Below are 17,306 nucleotides of genomic sequence, written 5' to 3'. Positions count from 1 at the left end.
CATGAAGGAGTTTCTAAATTCTCATTTATACTCTCCTGCTTATGACATCTTTCACAGTTTTAGCAAACTGCATAAAAGATAGAGAAGCCAGCAGGGGCTGTGCCCACAATAGTACTGTGGTTGCTTAATTTAAGAAATTCAAATATCAAGGGTGCACTTCTCCCATTAAGTCTAACATGACAAATCAGGTGTACACAGCACAGATGAACAGAAGACCCCAAAGGACAGTTGGAATTTTTGGTATGCTGGGGGCTTGGGCAAGAACAAAGAGGCATTTTCATTTTCAAAATTAAGAAGCAGTTCCGGTGGGGTGTGGGGGTGGGGGTGTTAGGAATTCCTCCAATGCTATGGGCCTGCCCACACCTGAGTCACATATTGATGACCTTTCCAGGCCTTGCCCTCCTCTCCCCCTCCCCAAAAGACAGAATGAGAAGCAGTGAGCCCTGGTACTTACAGATGCAGAGGATTTTAGGACAGGAAAATGGAGACCGCAGGCTCCTGAATGCCTGCCGAGTCAGTTGCATCAGATTAAGAAGTGATGACTGTAAGAAGATGTTTGGAAAATCTTGTTGGCTCCCCTCTCCTTTGTCTGTTCAGTCCACATCCAAACTCACACCACCCCTAAAGACATCTGTCTTTCCAGGCTTCCTGGTGCTTCCATGCCCCTTACCGTGAGGGTGCTGGCAGCCACACTGCCTCTTGGAGCCTGTGGCCCGGCAAGGTAGTCAGACTCTAGGGATTAGGTTGGCAAGAATGACCATCCTCCAAAAGATCAGCCCAGAGAAAGAGAGAGAGCGAGCAACCCCGAAAACGGGTCCAGGGCGGAGAGCTCCAGGTCCTTAGCGTGTTCCTGGCATATTCCAAAAGTGGCATCCACAGCAGAGAAAGTGTCCCAAAATAGCTCAGGCTGCCAATGCCTCGCTGAAACCTGAGAAAGAATTGCTGAATTCAAAGATCTGGGCCACGGTGGGTGTGTGATCAAAGTGCAGATTTGTTGGTAGTAGGGACTCAAGCCATAAGCTTAGGAGAGACAAGAGGTCACCCGGGTCACGGCCTGTCTTCTTTTTCAACTTCCTTAAGTTAGTGGCGATGTCAGAAAGCTTCCCTGTGTTGAGACAGGGGACTGGCAAGAGGTCCTAGGGATGCTGCTTGCATTCCAAAGTCTCTAATGCACTAACAATATGAAATAGCAGTGCTTTATTTTCTGTATTTCAAGCAAGGGAACTGATACTGTGCAAAGGTTTTTTAAAGATATTGCTTCATAACTGATGAAATTCCCTTTCCAGTAGATTTTTCACTTCCTTTGGCCTTTGGCATAAGTAAATGTCAGCTTCTTAAAAATCAACAGAGAAAAGCAAACAGTAGGGTCTCTGTGATTTTCTTGGGATTTGAGGAGTCTCCCCTCCGTGGCTTCTGACTGGATGGTGTCTGTACATTGCTGTTTATGGTACTGGGAAGGATGAGGTCCACCCAGATATGCTGTCTCATTTTTGTATTTGCTGAGATCTTGGGACACCCTCCTTTCATCAGGTATGTTGAAAATTTCAGGATTGTCTGCAGAGACTGGGGTCAGTATGTGGAAAGTTCAGCATGTGCCTTTCTTGGACCGACTTTAAGAAGAAAAAGCACAGAATTTAGTTTCTAGTTCCAGCTTTGCCTGTCTTTTGCTGTGTGATTTTGGGCAAGTCACACCTCTTCTCTGGATCTTAGTGTCCTCTTCTGTAAAATGAGGACGATAATCCTTATTCTAATCCTAACGCAAGGGTATTTAGTGAAGATTAATGCAAATAATCGCCAGAATGTTACTAAAGAAGGGCTTGTCACTCTCAGTAAACGGTGGCATTCTTTAGGGGACCCCGAATGGTAGCCACTAGAGTCTTGCATCAATATGCCTATAGCAAGCCCATCGAATACCACAGTACTAGCTAGTGTGGGCTTCATGCCTAAGGATCGGTATTACTTCTGCTTCCAAGCTGTGGGACTTATGGATAGTTACTTAGTGCTTTGGAGCTCAGTTTCCCTATCTGCCAAGTGGATATACAAACTAATAATATAATACAGGCACATAATTTTTATCTGAAACCACTGGAGCTAGATATGTTTTAGAGTTCAAAACTTTGAATTTTAGAAAAGCAATATTGTACAGATAACATATAACACTCCTTATGGGATCTGAGGCAGTATCCTGTGATCAAACACATTAATATTTCTAAGTAGGAATGGGGAAGACCTGGGGGTAGGGTGGATGCGGGGTGGAGGGGATCAATGGGGGGAAAGGGGGTCATATGTAATACTTTCAACAATAAAGATAAATTTTTAAAAATACTTCTAAATGGGATAAATGAATAACCTCATTCCAATTCAAGTCCAATTCTGCCAACAAATGAGCTTGCCACAAAGAATATATATATTAGAATTATTTGGAGGTCAAAAGGCAGATAGGAAATTGTGGATAATGAAAGAAGTTAGTACAGCTGATTCTTGAAAAATGCAGGGGTTAGAAGTGCCAAACCCCAACACAGTTGAAAATCTGTGTATAACTTTTGACTCCTCCCACACTTAACTACTAATAACCCACTGTTGACTAGAGAAGCCTTAGCAATAAGATACAGTCGATATTTTATTTTATGTGTTATATGTATTATATACTCTATTCTTACAATAAAGTAAGCTAGAGAAAAGAAAATGTTAAGAAAAGCATAAGGAAGAGAAAATGCATTTACAGTACTTATGAAAAAAAATCCTTGTATAAGTGGACCTGCACAGTTCAAACCTGTGTTGTTCAAGAGTCAATTGTACTTATTTAGTGCTTGCCATGTGCCAAATATTGTTCTAAGTAGTTTATATGCCTTAACTTATTTAGTTTACCTATGATGGTATGAGGTAGGCATTATTATTACCATCCTCACTTTACAAATGAGGAAAATGAAGCTCAGAGAGGTTAAATCACTTGCGCAGGGTTCCAAAGCCAGTAAGGGGCAGAGCTGGGATCCTAACCTAGGCAGTTGGACTTCAGAATCTGTGCTCTTAACTACCTTCAGAACCTACTCCATGGGGTTAAAAGGAGGCTTCAAATGCTTACAGGGGCCAAACAATTCACTCTGAAAACAGTAACTCATGAGCCAATGCTCCACATACAGGGAGCAGCTTACACTGTTCCAGCTGATTGTTGCCATGTCAGAATGAGGATCCAGACTTTTCTGTTCTTCCGAGAAGAGCCAGAAATCCAGCTTTTTATTTTAAATCTGACCTTTTAATGTTGGCAACTAATTAAAAAATTGTTACAAACATTATGTGGGTCAAATAAAATTCATCTGCAGTCTGGATCTAGCCCATGGCTGCCAGTTTGCAAGCTCTGCAGTGAGGAAATTGATGCAAAAGTGCTTTGTAACCTTCAAAATATGTTCTAGAAATAGACAGTGTCATTTTAGGGTTAAGATTTTTTTTCTTGACTGTAGCCTAGTTTTTTTTTAAACTGGTGTTCCTGGAGATGAAAAGTCGGAATTTAAATAGAGACATCAGTGAACTTGAATGCTTCATTCCTTTGGCAGGCTGGATACATGAGAAGCCTAGGTGTACTGGACGGGCTAAGCCTCAGAATTCCTGACACACCCATTGCCTCTTTTAAGGAGTTTCCATCCACAGATCCTAGCTGAGGGAAGTAGAAGTTTCTTATGAATAGGTGGCTATGTTTGGTACCATGTGATTCCACTTCTCCCTGGCAATAGCTGATTGAGCCAGGAGAGGGCATCTGATCTAAGAGCAGTCACTCTATAGGCTGGCAAGCAGCCTATGAGGGAACCTGGGATGAGAATTTTGCCCAAGAAGCACAATTGTGACTAAATGTGGACCAATGAAAGTCTCTTGCTTGGGGAGTTTGAACGCCAGACCTAGAGGGAGTGAGCAGTTGGCACAGGGGCAGTAACTGAACACAGAGAAGGTAGGCAGCAGGGTCCATTAATAAGCAGGACCAGGAGAGATTACTGAGCTTCAAGTAGATGCCAGACACTAAACATTTTTGTTGTTGTTTAAAACATTCACAGAGTCTGTGAGAAAGCTACTGTTATTATCCCTGGTTTCCAGACAAGGAAACTGAGGTGAAGTAGTTTAAGTGCTGGGGATGGAGCCCAGGCTTGTTTAATGTTAAAATGAGGGCACACAGACTCCTAAACCAGTGGTTCTTAAACTCTAGAGTGTTTCAGAATCGCTTGCGTCAAAATCTGAGCAACTTATCCTTACACAGAAACGCAGATGTACAGCCAAAACACTGAAGGGAATTACTTTGATATTCAAGGGATTTCTGCATAGGTGACTACCGTGGTCTCATCCCACAGTATGGTGGGCACTAGTGAGATTCAAATGGGCATCACAGGAGGACAACTCATCAGCAGCTCTGGAGGAACCTATCTGATTGGCAATTCAATGGGGAATTCTGGTCACTCAGTGACACACACTCCTGGTGCCTCCCAAGCAACAGCCAATATGAGCCCTCAAATGAAACTCCTCAGAGAGTACCACAAATCTTCTGCTTCCTTCACTAAATCCTAAATTGCCTGAAGGTTCTGCGACCTCATTTTTAAAGCACTTAATAAAATGGTACTTTGAGTGAAAAAAAAAAAGTGGATTCCTTGGCCTGCCTCAGACCTATTGAGTCTGACTCTTTGAAAGTGAAGATCCCTCCCCAAGTATTCATCTGCATTTTAACAGTCCTCCCAGGGTACATCCGAAGCAGAAATGTACTTTGAGAGAGTATGGCAGGTACTGCATTGCCTTCACCTTCAGAAGCAAGGTTAATGTCAACAGATAAGGTCAAACTCCAATTTAAACTCTTTTGGGAATGGGGCTAATTCTGCAAATAAGAGGACATCAATTTGTCCACTTTTTTGATCCAGGAAGTATACACTGACACCGATTATCTGAGGGAAGATGGCAGAATTGAGATGGATGTTCAGCAGTTTGTATAGAAGACCCTATCTGCTCTCCAGGGTACAGAGCTCATAGCTCTTATATATTCACTAAGCATTTTTCATGAGGAGCACAAATTGCAGGAACTCAGTGCACTGGCGACAAAGAACAGGAGAGAAAATTACCAAATGCAGAGAGATAGATTGTAAAACATGGGGGTTTTCAAATGTAAACCCACTCCCTAAGCTGATGCTAGAGGTTCTTCTTGGTCCTAGAATAATTGTGTAAGAATTGCTTCCATGGCTTTATTTATATATGTCATTGCTAAAAATGTTGTATAGGACAGAATCAAGGCTAGCAGCTTCTTCTAGGTTGTTGTAGAACCCCACTCTGTTGGTGGTATTGAGCAAGTTTTGAATTCATCTACCTTTAGGAACTCTCCCTAGGAAGAAAAGTAATAGTTTGAAGATTGCTTGGAGAGCCTCAAGTCAGAAACAGGTTTGTGGCCCAAATGCTTAAAAATACCAGGCACATATTCCTACAAGAGGGCTGTATGGTCCAAGGGGTGGTATAGGTCAAATGCTTTGGCCAAGTCAGGCCTCAGCAGGGCTTGAATTTACACTTGGCAAGTTTTATGTCTCTCATGCTCCTTTCCATGGACACTTTCTTTATCTTTGTTAATATCCTCACTTAGCATAAGGTCAAACTCTGTTCTTCCCTGTTCTGGCCAGAAAGACTTCCTGTTTTATAGGTATCTGATCTTATCTGTGTTGATATTTTAACTGGGAGTGATTCCCTAAAGCAGGTCCTTGGACAAGTGCCCATCCTCCTGAAAAATCGTAGCAGTCTACGATGCAAAGAGAAAGCCTGAAGACTACAGAGTCAGTGTTTTCTAAAGTGAAATTCATTTCACTTTAAAGGACCATCCTTTATTCTGAGATTATTTCCTATTCTTTTAGTATTTAAAGAGTCATTTCTTTTTGTGAAATGAGAATTTGAGGTTAATGCCTTTACTTGGAAAATAAAAATCTAACAACCCGCTGCTAGTGCCTCCATTTTTCGGTTTGCAATAGCTGCCATTCTGGGCACCTGGTCTAATTTGAACAGTTCTGCTAGGACTTCCAGGTACCTCCTATCACCACTTATATCTTAAGTGCTTATAAATTACCTGCTTCATAATCTGTGGCAGAATCTCTCAGAGGATTGACATCAAGCTCACAGCTCTGGAGTTTACAATATACTGGTCTGTAGTTTCCTTATTTAAGAAAGTTGGGATGCTGCCCATTTGCAGTCCTTCGGTATCCCTCTTGTTCTCTCTGATTCCACAGATCCTTTAGGACAGCACCTAATGCAAGGCAGTTCCGTTTGCTCTTCTTATAGTGTTCTTTCCCCTATAGAGTTGGACATGCATATACATGTTGTTTGGGGAATTTGCAGCGCATCCAATGAAAGCATAATTCCCAAGTAACAGTCAAATCCTTCTCTTTGGAGTTACCCAGAACACACCTACCCTCTTTTTCATATGACAGCCCTTCAGAGACCTGAAGACAGTGTGTGACTTTCCCCTGAGTTAAGAGCACCAGCTGAGTCAGACAGACCCAAGTGACAAGCCCAGCTTCACTCTCTCTCAGCTGTGAGAGCCAAGGTAAGTTATTTGATTTTATTTTCTCTCCAGTTCAGTTCTTTAGCTGATTTATAAAATGGGGGTGAAAAACCCACTTCTTTGGCTTATTGTGTAATAAATAATGTCATTTATGTAAAGTGCTTAATACAGTGCCTGGCAGAGTGAGCTCTCAGTGACAGCTATTTTCCCCTTTATTATAAGAGCCGGGTGGGCATTTTAAGTGTCAGGGTTGTTGGGGAGCAAGGGGATGGAGAGAATTTCTCCCTTTCTGATTGATCAGGACCCTAAAGTCAACCAGGTTTTTCTTTATTCTGAGGTTGTCTATTTTCAGTTAACTGGGTATGTGTTTGCTAAGGCTGTGAGAAAGGATATTGTTGAGAATTCAGGGAAAGGTTATTTCAAGAGCTGGAAAGCTATTTGTTGACATATTGAACTATCTCTTATTTATTCTTATTTTCTCGAGCAGCTAGCCATGCAATCCCCGAAACTCAATTACCTTTTGTGAAGCAGCAGGAAGCATGACACCTCCTAGCCGTATTGATCAATGCAGACTGGGCAGGACGTGAAGGACCTGGGAGGTGCTAAGCAGTGATTTCTGGGCTTTTCCTTCCTCAGAAGGCCTTCCCTCTCTGTGTTTGTAGAAACACTGGCATTAAAAAAATGGAAGCCTGTGTACCAAATGGGTGAACATGCAAGAACGCTCTGTGTAGTCTCCCTAGAAGCAGGCTGATGACAAATGGTCACAATGGACTGGAAGTTGGAATCCTGGAGTGACCAGTGTCAGAATGGTTTTTTAATTGTAGCTCTTTACACATACTGGGTTTTGCTAGAAATTCCATGATATGAACTCTGAATGTCATTAAAGCTAGAAAAAGTTTGGAAGGAGACACACCCAACTGTGAACAGACAGAGGAATGGGACTTGAGGGGATGGGGGGTGGGGTAGGCTCAGGGCTAGCTTGATCTGTATGTAAGATTTCAAGTTTTCTGAGAATATATTTCTAGATTACTTGTGTAAATATTAAACACAAATAAAAGTTAGAAAAACAATAAATCATCTTTCAAAACAAAAACAGCAACAAAATATAAAACAAGCCATTGGAGGCATTTTTCAGAGGTCACTACTGACCACGGATCTAAGTAGTACAGTAAGTTTGTCAGGGAAGAAAGGTTGCTTAGGTGGGGAGATGTTGGAGATACTTAGAGAGAACATACAGAGAGAAGAAGGGAGAGGGCTAGACACAGAACCTAAAGGAAACATACCTTTTCAAAAAATAAAAATAACTTTTCTCCTTCAAATACAAGTAATATGGGTCCATTATAAATAAATGAGAAAATATAAATAAGAAAAACAAAAGCAAAAATCCCCTTTAATCTCATCACTTCGGTATGGTCATTGCTAACATTTTGGTATATATCTTTCCAGACTGTATTTTTTCTATGCAAAAATATACATATCTATTTAATAAAAATCAGATCATCATTTTCAATGGCTGCTACAGATGCACTATGATTCATTTATCATTAAGTGAATTGTTTTCTAACATCAACATATAGGTTATTTCTAATTTTTTATTATCATAAACAACAGTGCTTTCCAGCTGTGCAACCATGGGAAAGCTAACTGACCTCTTTGTGTCTTTCCTCATCTGTAAATGAAGGTGATAATAGTACCTACCTCATAGGGTTGTCGTAACAAGATTATATACATAAAGTGCTTAGCACAGTGCCTGATACATTAAATGTTAGCTTTTATTATTAGGTATAATAATGATTGTTCTTGTTTGGGTTTCTGTGATGAGTTTTTGGTTTACAGGAGAGGGGAAAGCAGTTTGAATTTTTTAAATTTTTGAGTAGTGAGCTCTGGAGTCAAATAGAGCTTTGTGCTTTTGGTCATGTCAATTCACCTTGCTGAGACTCAGTTTTCTTATCTGGGAACTAAAAGGACCTAGATCACAGGGTAGTTAGCATCAAATGAGAGAATGCTTGTAATGCCCTCAGCACAGTTCTTGGTATATGGGAGGAGATCAATTAAGGTCATTTAATATTACTACTACTACTACTACTACTACTACTACTACTACTACTACTACTACTACTACAATGATTCAGTCATTGGTGGGGGTGGGAGGAGGAAGGTGGCACTGAGTAAAGCACTTCAAGTGTTTCTAACCACTTATCTGACTACAAAGATAGGAAATGATTTTGAATCAGACAGACCCAGGCTCAAATCTGGGCTTTGCCATTTCCTAGCTGTGACCTTGATCATAACTTCTCCAAGCCCATTTCCCCATTTTCTTACCTTGCAGGTGTTGGCATGAAGCCTAAAGGATATAATGCATGCATAGTGCTTAGCCTGAGTGCCCAGGTGTTATTGATTGCTAATTATGAATGTGGGAAGATTTATAATGACCCGAATGCCTCCCCCAAACCCCAAGACTCTTGAGTCCCTATACCTTACCTACTTGAACTTCATCTAAAGGCTTTGCCTTATCCAAGGCTCAGAGACCAATTCTGCCCTAGTCTGGGAGTTTAAGGGGTACTTATTCAGAAGGTTAGAGGGCTCTGGCAAGACTTTCTGCTAGTTTTACTCTGACCTTGTGCCCCAGTTCTAGAAAGTAGGCTGTGTAGCCCTGAGTCTGTGAGCAAGCTCTCACCTGGCGTGCTCAAGATTGGCGTGCTTTTCTTGCCAGCTGTCTGAATGCCCTGGAGCCTCATTGTCAAATCCTAGCTCTGTGACAGTGACACTGGTTGCCAGATTTCCCTCTGGGTCTCTGACACTGGGGCAAATTACGTTTTGTATTATCACCATCAGGGCTCTATCAAGCCCCTATTGCCCATCCTCCCAAACCCTGATTTCCCTGCACTTGACCTCTTGGAACTCTGACACTTCCACTCAGCCTCCATCCCTGGTTCTGTTACCTCTAACCCCTGCCTGTGCTTCTATATCACATCAGTTCCAGTGCCTGTCTTCCAGGGCTCCTGTGTCTGCTCAGCCGCAGAGGCTATCTCTCATTTCTTGAGCCAGGAACATTTCAGTCTCACCTCTTTAATTGTGTGAATCTCCTCTTTTGTTTGGGACAACTAGAAGTGGGTATAGTGGGCTCTTGCAACTATTGGGGGTGAGGGGAAATGGGGTGGAGTTGCATAGGCCAAGTGCTAAAGTGGAGCTTCTGGAGGGCTGTCAAGTGAAAGGCGGCCAGAGGCAAGTGTCAGAGCCTATATAGAGGCAGGAATCTGGGACCAGAGAGACAGAGCAAGCACTAGCAAGTCAGGAGCAGTGGGGCGGGTGGGCGGGCAGGCTGGCTGGCTGGCGGGCAGGAGGGGGGCGTGGCAGGGGATACCTAAGGGAGACTGCAAAGAACAGCTGCTGGTATTGGGTCTTACTTTAATAAACTGGCTGGGCATGGGGTATAAGAGAATTGGTCAGATTCAGAGAGCTAGGGGCACAAAAGACATGTTCTCTCTCTTCTCCTTAACTGACAAGGTAAGATCCTTCTGGGTTTTGCCTGGTGGGAAACTGTGGCATGTTGAGATTTTTCTGAAAATGGGAGGTGGATGTCTTTGACTGCTTTTTTAACTCATCTTTCCCATTGCACTTATTAGTAGAGTAACCAAGGTGCCAGCAGGAGGCCAATATTTCTTTTACTACACTCCATCTCGGGGTTGTCCAAGGCTAGAGATAGAGGGAGGGATCTTGGTAATGTGACTGAATAAGAGGCAGAGAGAGCAGATCAAGTGGAGCTTTATAGCACAATGGAGAAGAGTAGGGGACTCTGCAGCTGGGCGGCCCTGGGAATTTATATGACTGTGGGAAAATTATTAAGTTTCTCTGGGCCTTTGTTTTCTCATTTTTAAGATGAAGATAAAGTACCCAATCTGTTACTGTTGCTGTGGATACCAAATAAGATGATGCAAGTAAAGTGCCTAGTGGAGTGCTTGCCAGTCAGTGTATGCTCAAGAAATGTTAGAGTTTCTATTGCTAATATTCTCATTATTATTATGGAGGCACAATGCCATGTAATTGATGACTTTTGTGACATTGTCCCAAATAGGCAAGTATTCCATTGTTGGCATGTATAGGCTGTGGGGATGTGTCAACATTGTGTTAATGTGTGTGTTGGTTTCCAAGTCATGTGCCAAGGAGCCCCTTTTAGGACTGCTTATGTGGGTGGGCCACAAGAATGAGGCTCTGTGATTGCCTACCCTCATGTCATCAGAGAAACTTGAGATTTGTTTATGCTATAGACTGGGCTTCAAGTGAGCTATGTATGATCTAGGATGTCAGAAAGATTATTGAATGCAGCCTTAAGGATGCTAAAAGCTAGGCAACCCCGAGGAGGGGTGATAGTCAAAGACATACAATTTTTACTGTTTCAGTGACCCTATTTTAGCCCTAACCCTGGATAATTTGAGAAAGCTGGTTAAATGGGAATAATAATACCATCACGCAGGGTATTGTAAGATTCAAATGGGATAATGTAAATCTCTGTATATTATAGAGTTTAAAGTTGCACGCTGTTGCATATAGTTGCCTAAAGTTTAGTGCCTGGAACACACTAAGTGAACAATAAGTGTTAGTAGTAATGGTTGTTCGTTTTATTAGTAATAATGACAATAAGCAGGCTTTTCAGTTCATGGAATGTTGCTCCTAGTCATTGATCAGATAAAAGTCTTCTTTTTCCTTAGAAGATATTCAAGGCCATCAGAGTAGTAAAATATTCAGGGCCATCAGAGTAGTAAAATTGGTACTAAACTACTGGCAGTACTCAATGAGCCCCAGGAACTAATGATTTTACTGGAGCAAAGGGCTATCACATCTAGGCCTGCCAGCACCTTGGCTGGCTTATATAGCTTAACCCAAGAAGAACCTGCACTTTTCACAGTTGCCCAGAAGGTGGTGCTGCTGCTTCATTTGATCCAGGACTGCTCAGGCACCTGGCAGCTGAGGTTGCTGTCATTTTTAGTGTGTATAAACTGAGAGGCTGTGCTGTGTGACTGAGTGATTTGGCTTGAAAAGAATAGTGGTGGAAGGGATATTTGTTACAGCTTCAAATTTGTTCATTGTTGCACAGCTTCTTTAACTTGACAGGCCCATCTCCTATGCCACATAGCTGGCAACACACAAAAGGCCTCCATCGTGAATCATTTCTCTGTTTCCCAGTCTTTTTTATATTAGTTTTTGACTGCTAAACTTATTTCTTGTTTACAGATTTTCTTGCTTCTTGGGCTTCAGCAGGACCCCTGATATCCTTCCTCCACACTATTCAGATATGTCAATACCCTTACATTCACTGCGATTCAACAGTATGCTGATGGAGGAAAATGACCCTCCAAACAGGAGGACGACCTTCTCTGGATCAACAATAGAGACCAGAGAAGAGGTCCAAATTCTGCAATCTCATGTACAACCTATAGTCTCAACTTCAGCGTCAGACCCAGGAGGGATGTCCACACAGCTGATGGCATCCACAGAATTTGACACCATGTCAACACCTCTAACGGGAGTACTAAACTCTGGAGAACTGTCCTCACCACTAATGCCAGTCTCAGATTCTGGGACACTGTCTCCATTGCTAATGCCAGCCTCAGATTCAGAAGCACTGTCCCCATTGCTAATGCCAAACTCAGACTCTGGGGCACTGTCTCCATTGCTAATGCCAGCTTCAGATTCTGGAACATTGTCCCCACTGCTGTCCACTTCAGACTATGGTCTAATGTCCCCAGGGCTGCTGACAATTCCTGACTTTGGAACAATGTCTACACCACTAATGGAAGCACCAGATTCTTCAGAGATATCACCATTGGCAATTCCAACTCCATCTTCTGGAGTGATGTCTACATCTATAATGAGCACTCCATCCTCTGAAGAGATGTCCACATCATTGATGCTAGCCCCGGATCCTGGAGAGATATCCCCACTCCTAATGCCAGATATAAACCCTGGAGTGATGTCCACACAGCCAATGTCAGTTCCAGGCTCTGAAGCAATGTCACCACTGCAAATTACAGATGAAGACACTGAAGCAATGTCCAAAGTACTAATGACTGCCCTGGCCTCTGGGGAGATATCTTCACTGCTAATGTCAGGCACAGACTCTGAAGCTATATCTTCATTGATAATGTCAGCCTTAGCTTCAGGAACAATGCCAACCCATCCAACAAGCACCCAAGACTCTGGGGAGATGTCCACCCAGCTAATGTCAGGCCCAGACTCTGGAGTAGTGTCTTCACTGCTAATGTCAGCTCCAGGCTCTGGAGCAATGTCCACACCACTCCTGTCAGGTCCAGATGCAGGAGAAATGTCCACGTTGCCAAAGCCAGTCCCAGATGCTGAAGCAATGTGCCCACTGCTAATGACGGCTCTAACATCTGGAGTGATGCCCACCCAGCTGATGCCAGCCCAAAGCTCTGGAGTGATGTCCTCTCAGTTAACACAAAATATAGACTCTCAAATCATGTCTACTCCACGGATGAGAGCAACAGCCTCTGGGGGGATTTCTACACTGCCAGTGAGAACTTCAGACCCTGGAGCAATGTCCACACCACAAATGAGAACCCAAGCCTCTGGAAATATGTCTACATTGCTGAAGATGGTCTCAGACTCTGGAGCATTGTCCGCCCCACTGATGACTGTCACAACGTCTGGAACAATGTCCACAGAGCAAATGTCAACCACAGCCTCTAGAGTGATGCCCACACAGGTAACAGTGGCCAGAACTTCTGGAGCAACATCCACAGGCTTTATGAAAGCCACAAACAATGAAGCAATGTCCACACTGCAAATGAGATCCCCAGCTTCTGGAATGATGTCCATGCCGCTAAGGAGAGCAGCAGATTCTGAAGCAATGTCCACACAGCCAGTTACTGCCCCAGCCTCTGAAACAGTGTCCATGCTACAAATGACAGCCCCAGCCTCTGGGTCAATGTCCACACTGCAAATGAGAACCCCTGTCTCTGGAACAATGTCCACATCACAAATGAGAGCGCCAGCCTCTGGAGCAATGTCCACACTGTTAACAAGAGACACTGCCTCAGGTGTGATGCCCATGCCGCAAATGAGAGCTACAACCTTGGGAGAATTGTCCAAGCCACTAATGACAGCCAAAGCCTCAGAAGCAATGTTCATGCAGCAAATGACAACCACAGCTTCTGGAGATATATCCACAATAGTAATGAGTGACAAAGCTTCTGGAACCATGTCCTTGCCACAGATGACAAACACTGCCTCTGTAGGGATGCCCACACCGCTAATGAGAGTCCATGCCTCTGGAGACATGTCCACACCACAAATGACAACTGCAGCCTCCGGAACTATGTCCACACCTCTAATGAGAGCCTCAGGCCCTGGAGCAATGCCCACAGAACTAATGAGAGCCACAGCCTCTGGAAAGATGCCCAGGCAGCAAATGAACACCCAAGACTCTGGAGGGATGTCCAGGTCACTCCTGAGATCCATGACTTCCGGAGGGATGTCCCCACTACAGATGCAAGCCCCAGCCTCGGAACTGATGTCCACACCAAAATTGAGAGCCCCAGCCTCTGGGGAGATGTCCACACCACCAATGAGAGCTTCAGACCATGGAGAGATGTCCGCACTGCTCATAAGAGCTTCATCATCTGGAGACATGTCCCCACCACTAATGAGACACCCAGCTTCTAGAGAGATAGTCACTCCTCTGAGACCCCCAGTTTATGGAGAAATGTCTACTCCACAAATGACAGCCACAGCCTCTGGAGGGTTGTCCACACCACAAATGAGGGCTCCAGTCTCTGGAGCCATGTCCACACGGTTCATGAGATCCACAGCCTCTGGAGTAATGTCCATGCCTCAAATGACAGCCATGGCCTCTGGAGAGGTGTCCATGCCACTGATGAAAGCCCCAACCACTGGAGCAATGTCCACACCACAACTGATGCCCACAGCTTCTGGAGAGATGTTCACACCATCAAAGCAAACCCAAGCTTCTGGAGTGATGTCCCCACCACTATTAAGGGCTCCAGTCTCTGGAATTACGTCTGCTGCACAAACAACAACCATAGCCTCTGGTGGGAAGCCCAAGCCATTTATAAGAGCCACGGCCTCTGGAAAAAGGTCCATGCCAATGATGTCATCCATGGCCTCTGGAGCAATGTCCACACTGCAAACAAGAGTCACAAGTTCTGGATCTATGTCTTTGCCACAAAAAACATACTTAACTTCCGGAGGGATACCTGCACCTCCAATGAGAACCTCAGCTTCTGGAGCAATGTCCATGCCACTTCTGAGAGCTACAGCCTCTGGAGGAATGTCCATGCCACAAATGACAGCCACAGCCTCTGGAGGGATATCCACACCAGTAATGAGGGCCTCAGTCCCAGGAGCCATGTCTATACCACAGATGGAAGCCACAGCCTCTGGAATGATGTCCACTGTGGACATCAAAGTCACAGACTCTGGAGAAACATCTGCTGCTCACAATAACATCACAGCCTCTGGATCAAAGCCCACAACACGTGTGACTACCACGACCCCCGAAAGAGTGAAGAAACCACCACAAAAGGAAGTTCCATCCTTTGGCATGCTGACCCCAGCACTCTGTTACCTCTTAGAAGAGCAGGAAGCCCGGAGTTCATGCTCTGAGGAGGAGGAGATGGAGATTGATGAGGAGAAGCAAATTAAGGGATTTTTGAATGATTCAGAGAAAATGGCATTTCTGGTGTCTCTTCATCTGGGGGCAGCGGAAAGGTTGTCCATCTTGCAGCTGGAGGTAGGAAACCCCCTCTCAGATGAAAATAAATCTTTCCTGAAAAGATCACAGGGCTTATATGATTCCCTCTCTGAGATAGACATCCTCAGTGCTATTCTTTGCCACCCCAAGCAGGGCCAGAAGTCAGTCAGGCAATATGCCACTGACTTCCTGCTGCTGGCCCAACATTTGTCTTGGTCCGATGCCATCCTACGGACCAGGTTTCTGGAAGGACTCTCGGAAGCTGTTAGCACCAAAATGGGACGGATCTTCCTGAAGGTGGCTGGCAGCCTAAAGGAGCTGATAGACAGGTCTCTCTACATTGAGTGCCAGCTGGCTGAAGAGAAGAGTTCCCGGGGCCTCTCAAGCCAGGTTGTGCAGACAGCCTGTAAGCGGAATAATGAGGAGGCAATGGAGAATGAAATGAAGTCTCATCAGCAGACTGAGGAGGTAATAAAGGGGAAACATATTCAAGGCTTTAGAGCAGAAAATGAGGAGTAAATGATGAGGAATACATCCTGCTCCTTTGAGTAGCATAAGGAAGAGGCAAGGGGGGACATTGAGCTCCTAGACCATAACCCCCAACCTGGAGTTTCATTAGTAGGCCTGGCTGTTGCAATTATTTTGGGTATATTAACCACTTTGAGGAACAAAGTCCTGCTCGTTACTGAAGGCCTAGAATAGTTAAGGTACTATGTCTTCTGATTAGGGGGAACCAGCTAGGCTCAGTCCCAACTCTCTACTTATTCCAAGTCCAGTTCTAAGGGAGGGGTCATCTTTTGGGGGCTGGGTCTCACCTGTAAGCACATGTGTGATGGACCCAGGTCACTAGGAAATTTGGCTACCCTAGTCTCCTGTCACACTTTTTACAAGTAAGGTACATTAGCCAAGTTCTTTGATCTGCTAGGTTACTGAAATTACCCAAGTGGAACACCCCTTGTCACAGTAAGCACGGCTCTTACCTCTGCTGTTTTTTGTTTTTCTCACTACCAGCACCAGCATGTTCCCAAACGCTGTTACTACCTGAAAGAGCATAGAGACCCCCAAGAGGGTCTACACAACCACCTTCGACAGAGCGCAGGTCATAAGAAGACCTCCACCAACAAGTAATGTTCCCTGGACTCTTCTGTGAAAACTGACTTGGCTGCTAACTTGAGGACTGGTTCCTGAACTCATTCCATTTAATTACATCATAAACCTTGTGGCCTTCCTCCTTTGGGCTCCCCCTCCAGGCACATCTCACCCTACCTTCCACTTAAGTGATATGACCTCTTTTACCCCATATGCCTGTGACTTGCCCCGACAATCAGAGTGTGGACTTCAAGAGCGTTTGGTGTATGAAGTTCTGAACCCCCATCATCATCAAGGCCAGTTTTAGTTCTTGGTCCAGGGAGATGTCTAAGCAGGAGAAACCATGTCCTACCTCAAAAACACCTTAGAGTGTCTTGCCACATGTCATCAGGCAAACTTGAGGACTCCCTGGCACTCATTTCACCTGGCAGGGGAGCCTATGTGGAAAGTGATGCCCACTCCTACACAATCATTTCTACCCAGTAGGCTTGCCTTTATATGCCCCAAATCACAACATCTAAAGTGGGTCTCCAGGGTACTTTCCCTGTTTATAGTCTCCATCATGAACCATTCATTTTGACCCATAGTAATCATAGTAATGGCTAACATTCATTGATTATGTACTCTGTGACAGATACTGGGCTACGCTCTTAACAAACACTATCTCACTACATTCTTACCTTAACTCAACTTGTTGTTGTGTTTTCAGCTTCTGACCTCTTCAGCTGTTGTGTATGGCTCTTTTCTTGTCTTTCAGTGTCAAATTTCTAGCTCTGACCTCTGGGTAACCCCCTCAGTTGTTAGTTGCCCTCATTCCCCTTGGCTATTGTGCTTCATGGCCAACACTCTTGATAAGGGTCTTGGTCTTTAAACAGGCATAGATAGAACATAATGTGAGCAATGTTTGCCTTCAGGTGATGGGATTATGGGTGTTCTTATTTTCTTCTTTCTACTTCTCTGTAATTTCCAGAGTCTCTA

At 44.1% G+C, this 17,306-nt stretch overlaps 1 protein-coding gene across 1 annotated transcript in view; it reads left to right on the top strand.

The window, feature by feature from the left end:
- RTL9 (retrotransposon Gag like 9) overlaps nt 1-16,498 on the top strand; it is a 129,566-nt gene extending 113,068 nt beyond the window's left edge. The window contains exons 3-5 of the mRNA XM_016198253.2: nt 6,435-6,550; nt 11,741-15,707; nt 16,251-16,498. Coding sequence (XP_016053739.2) covers nt 11,802-15,707; nt 16,251-16,367 — 4,023 coding nt within the window. The 5' untranslated portion in view covers nt 6,435-6,550; nt 11,741-11,801 and the 3' untranslated portion in view covers nt 16,368-16,498. The remainder of the gene's footprint in view (nt 1-6,434; nt 6,551-11,740; nt 15,708-16,250) is intronic.
- Nucleotides 16,499-17,306: the final 808 nt, after the last annotated feature.

This window comes from Miniopterus natalensis, chromosome X, assembly GCF_054644295.1.
Source record: "Miniopterus natalensis isolate mMinNat1 chromosome X, mMinNat1.hap1, whole genome shotgun sequence".
Classification (NCBI taxonomy): domain Eukaryota; kingdom Metazoa; phylum Chordata; class Mammalia; order Chiroptera; family Miniopteridae; genus Miniopterus; species Miniopterus natalensis.
The sequence above is the reverse complement of the archived record's forward strand: the minus strand, read 5'-3'. Positions and strand labels throughout refer to the sequence as shown.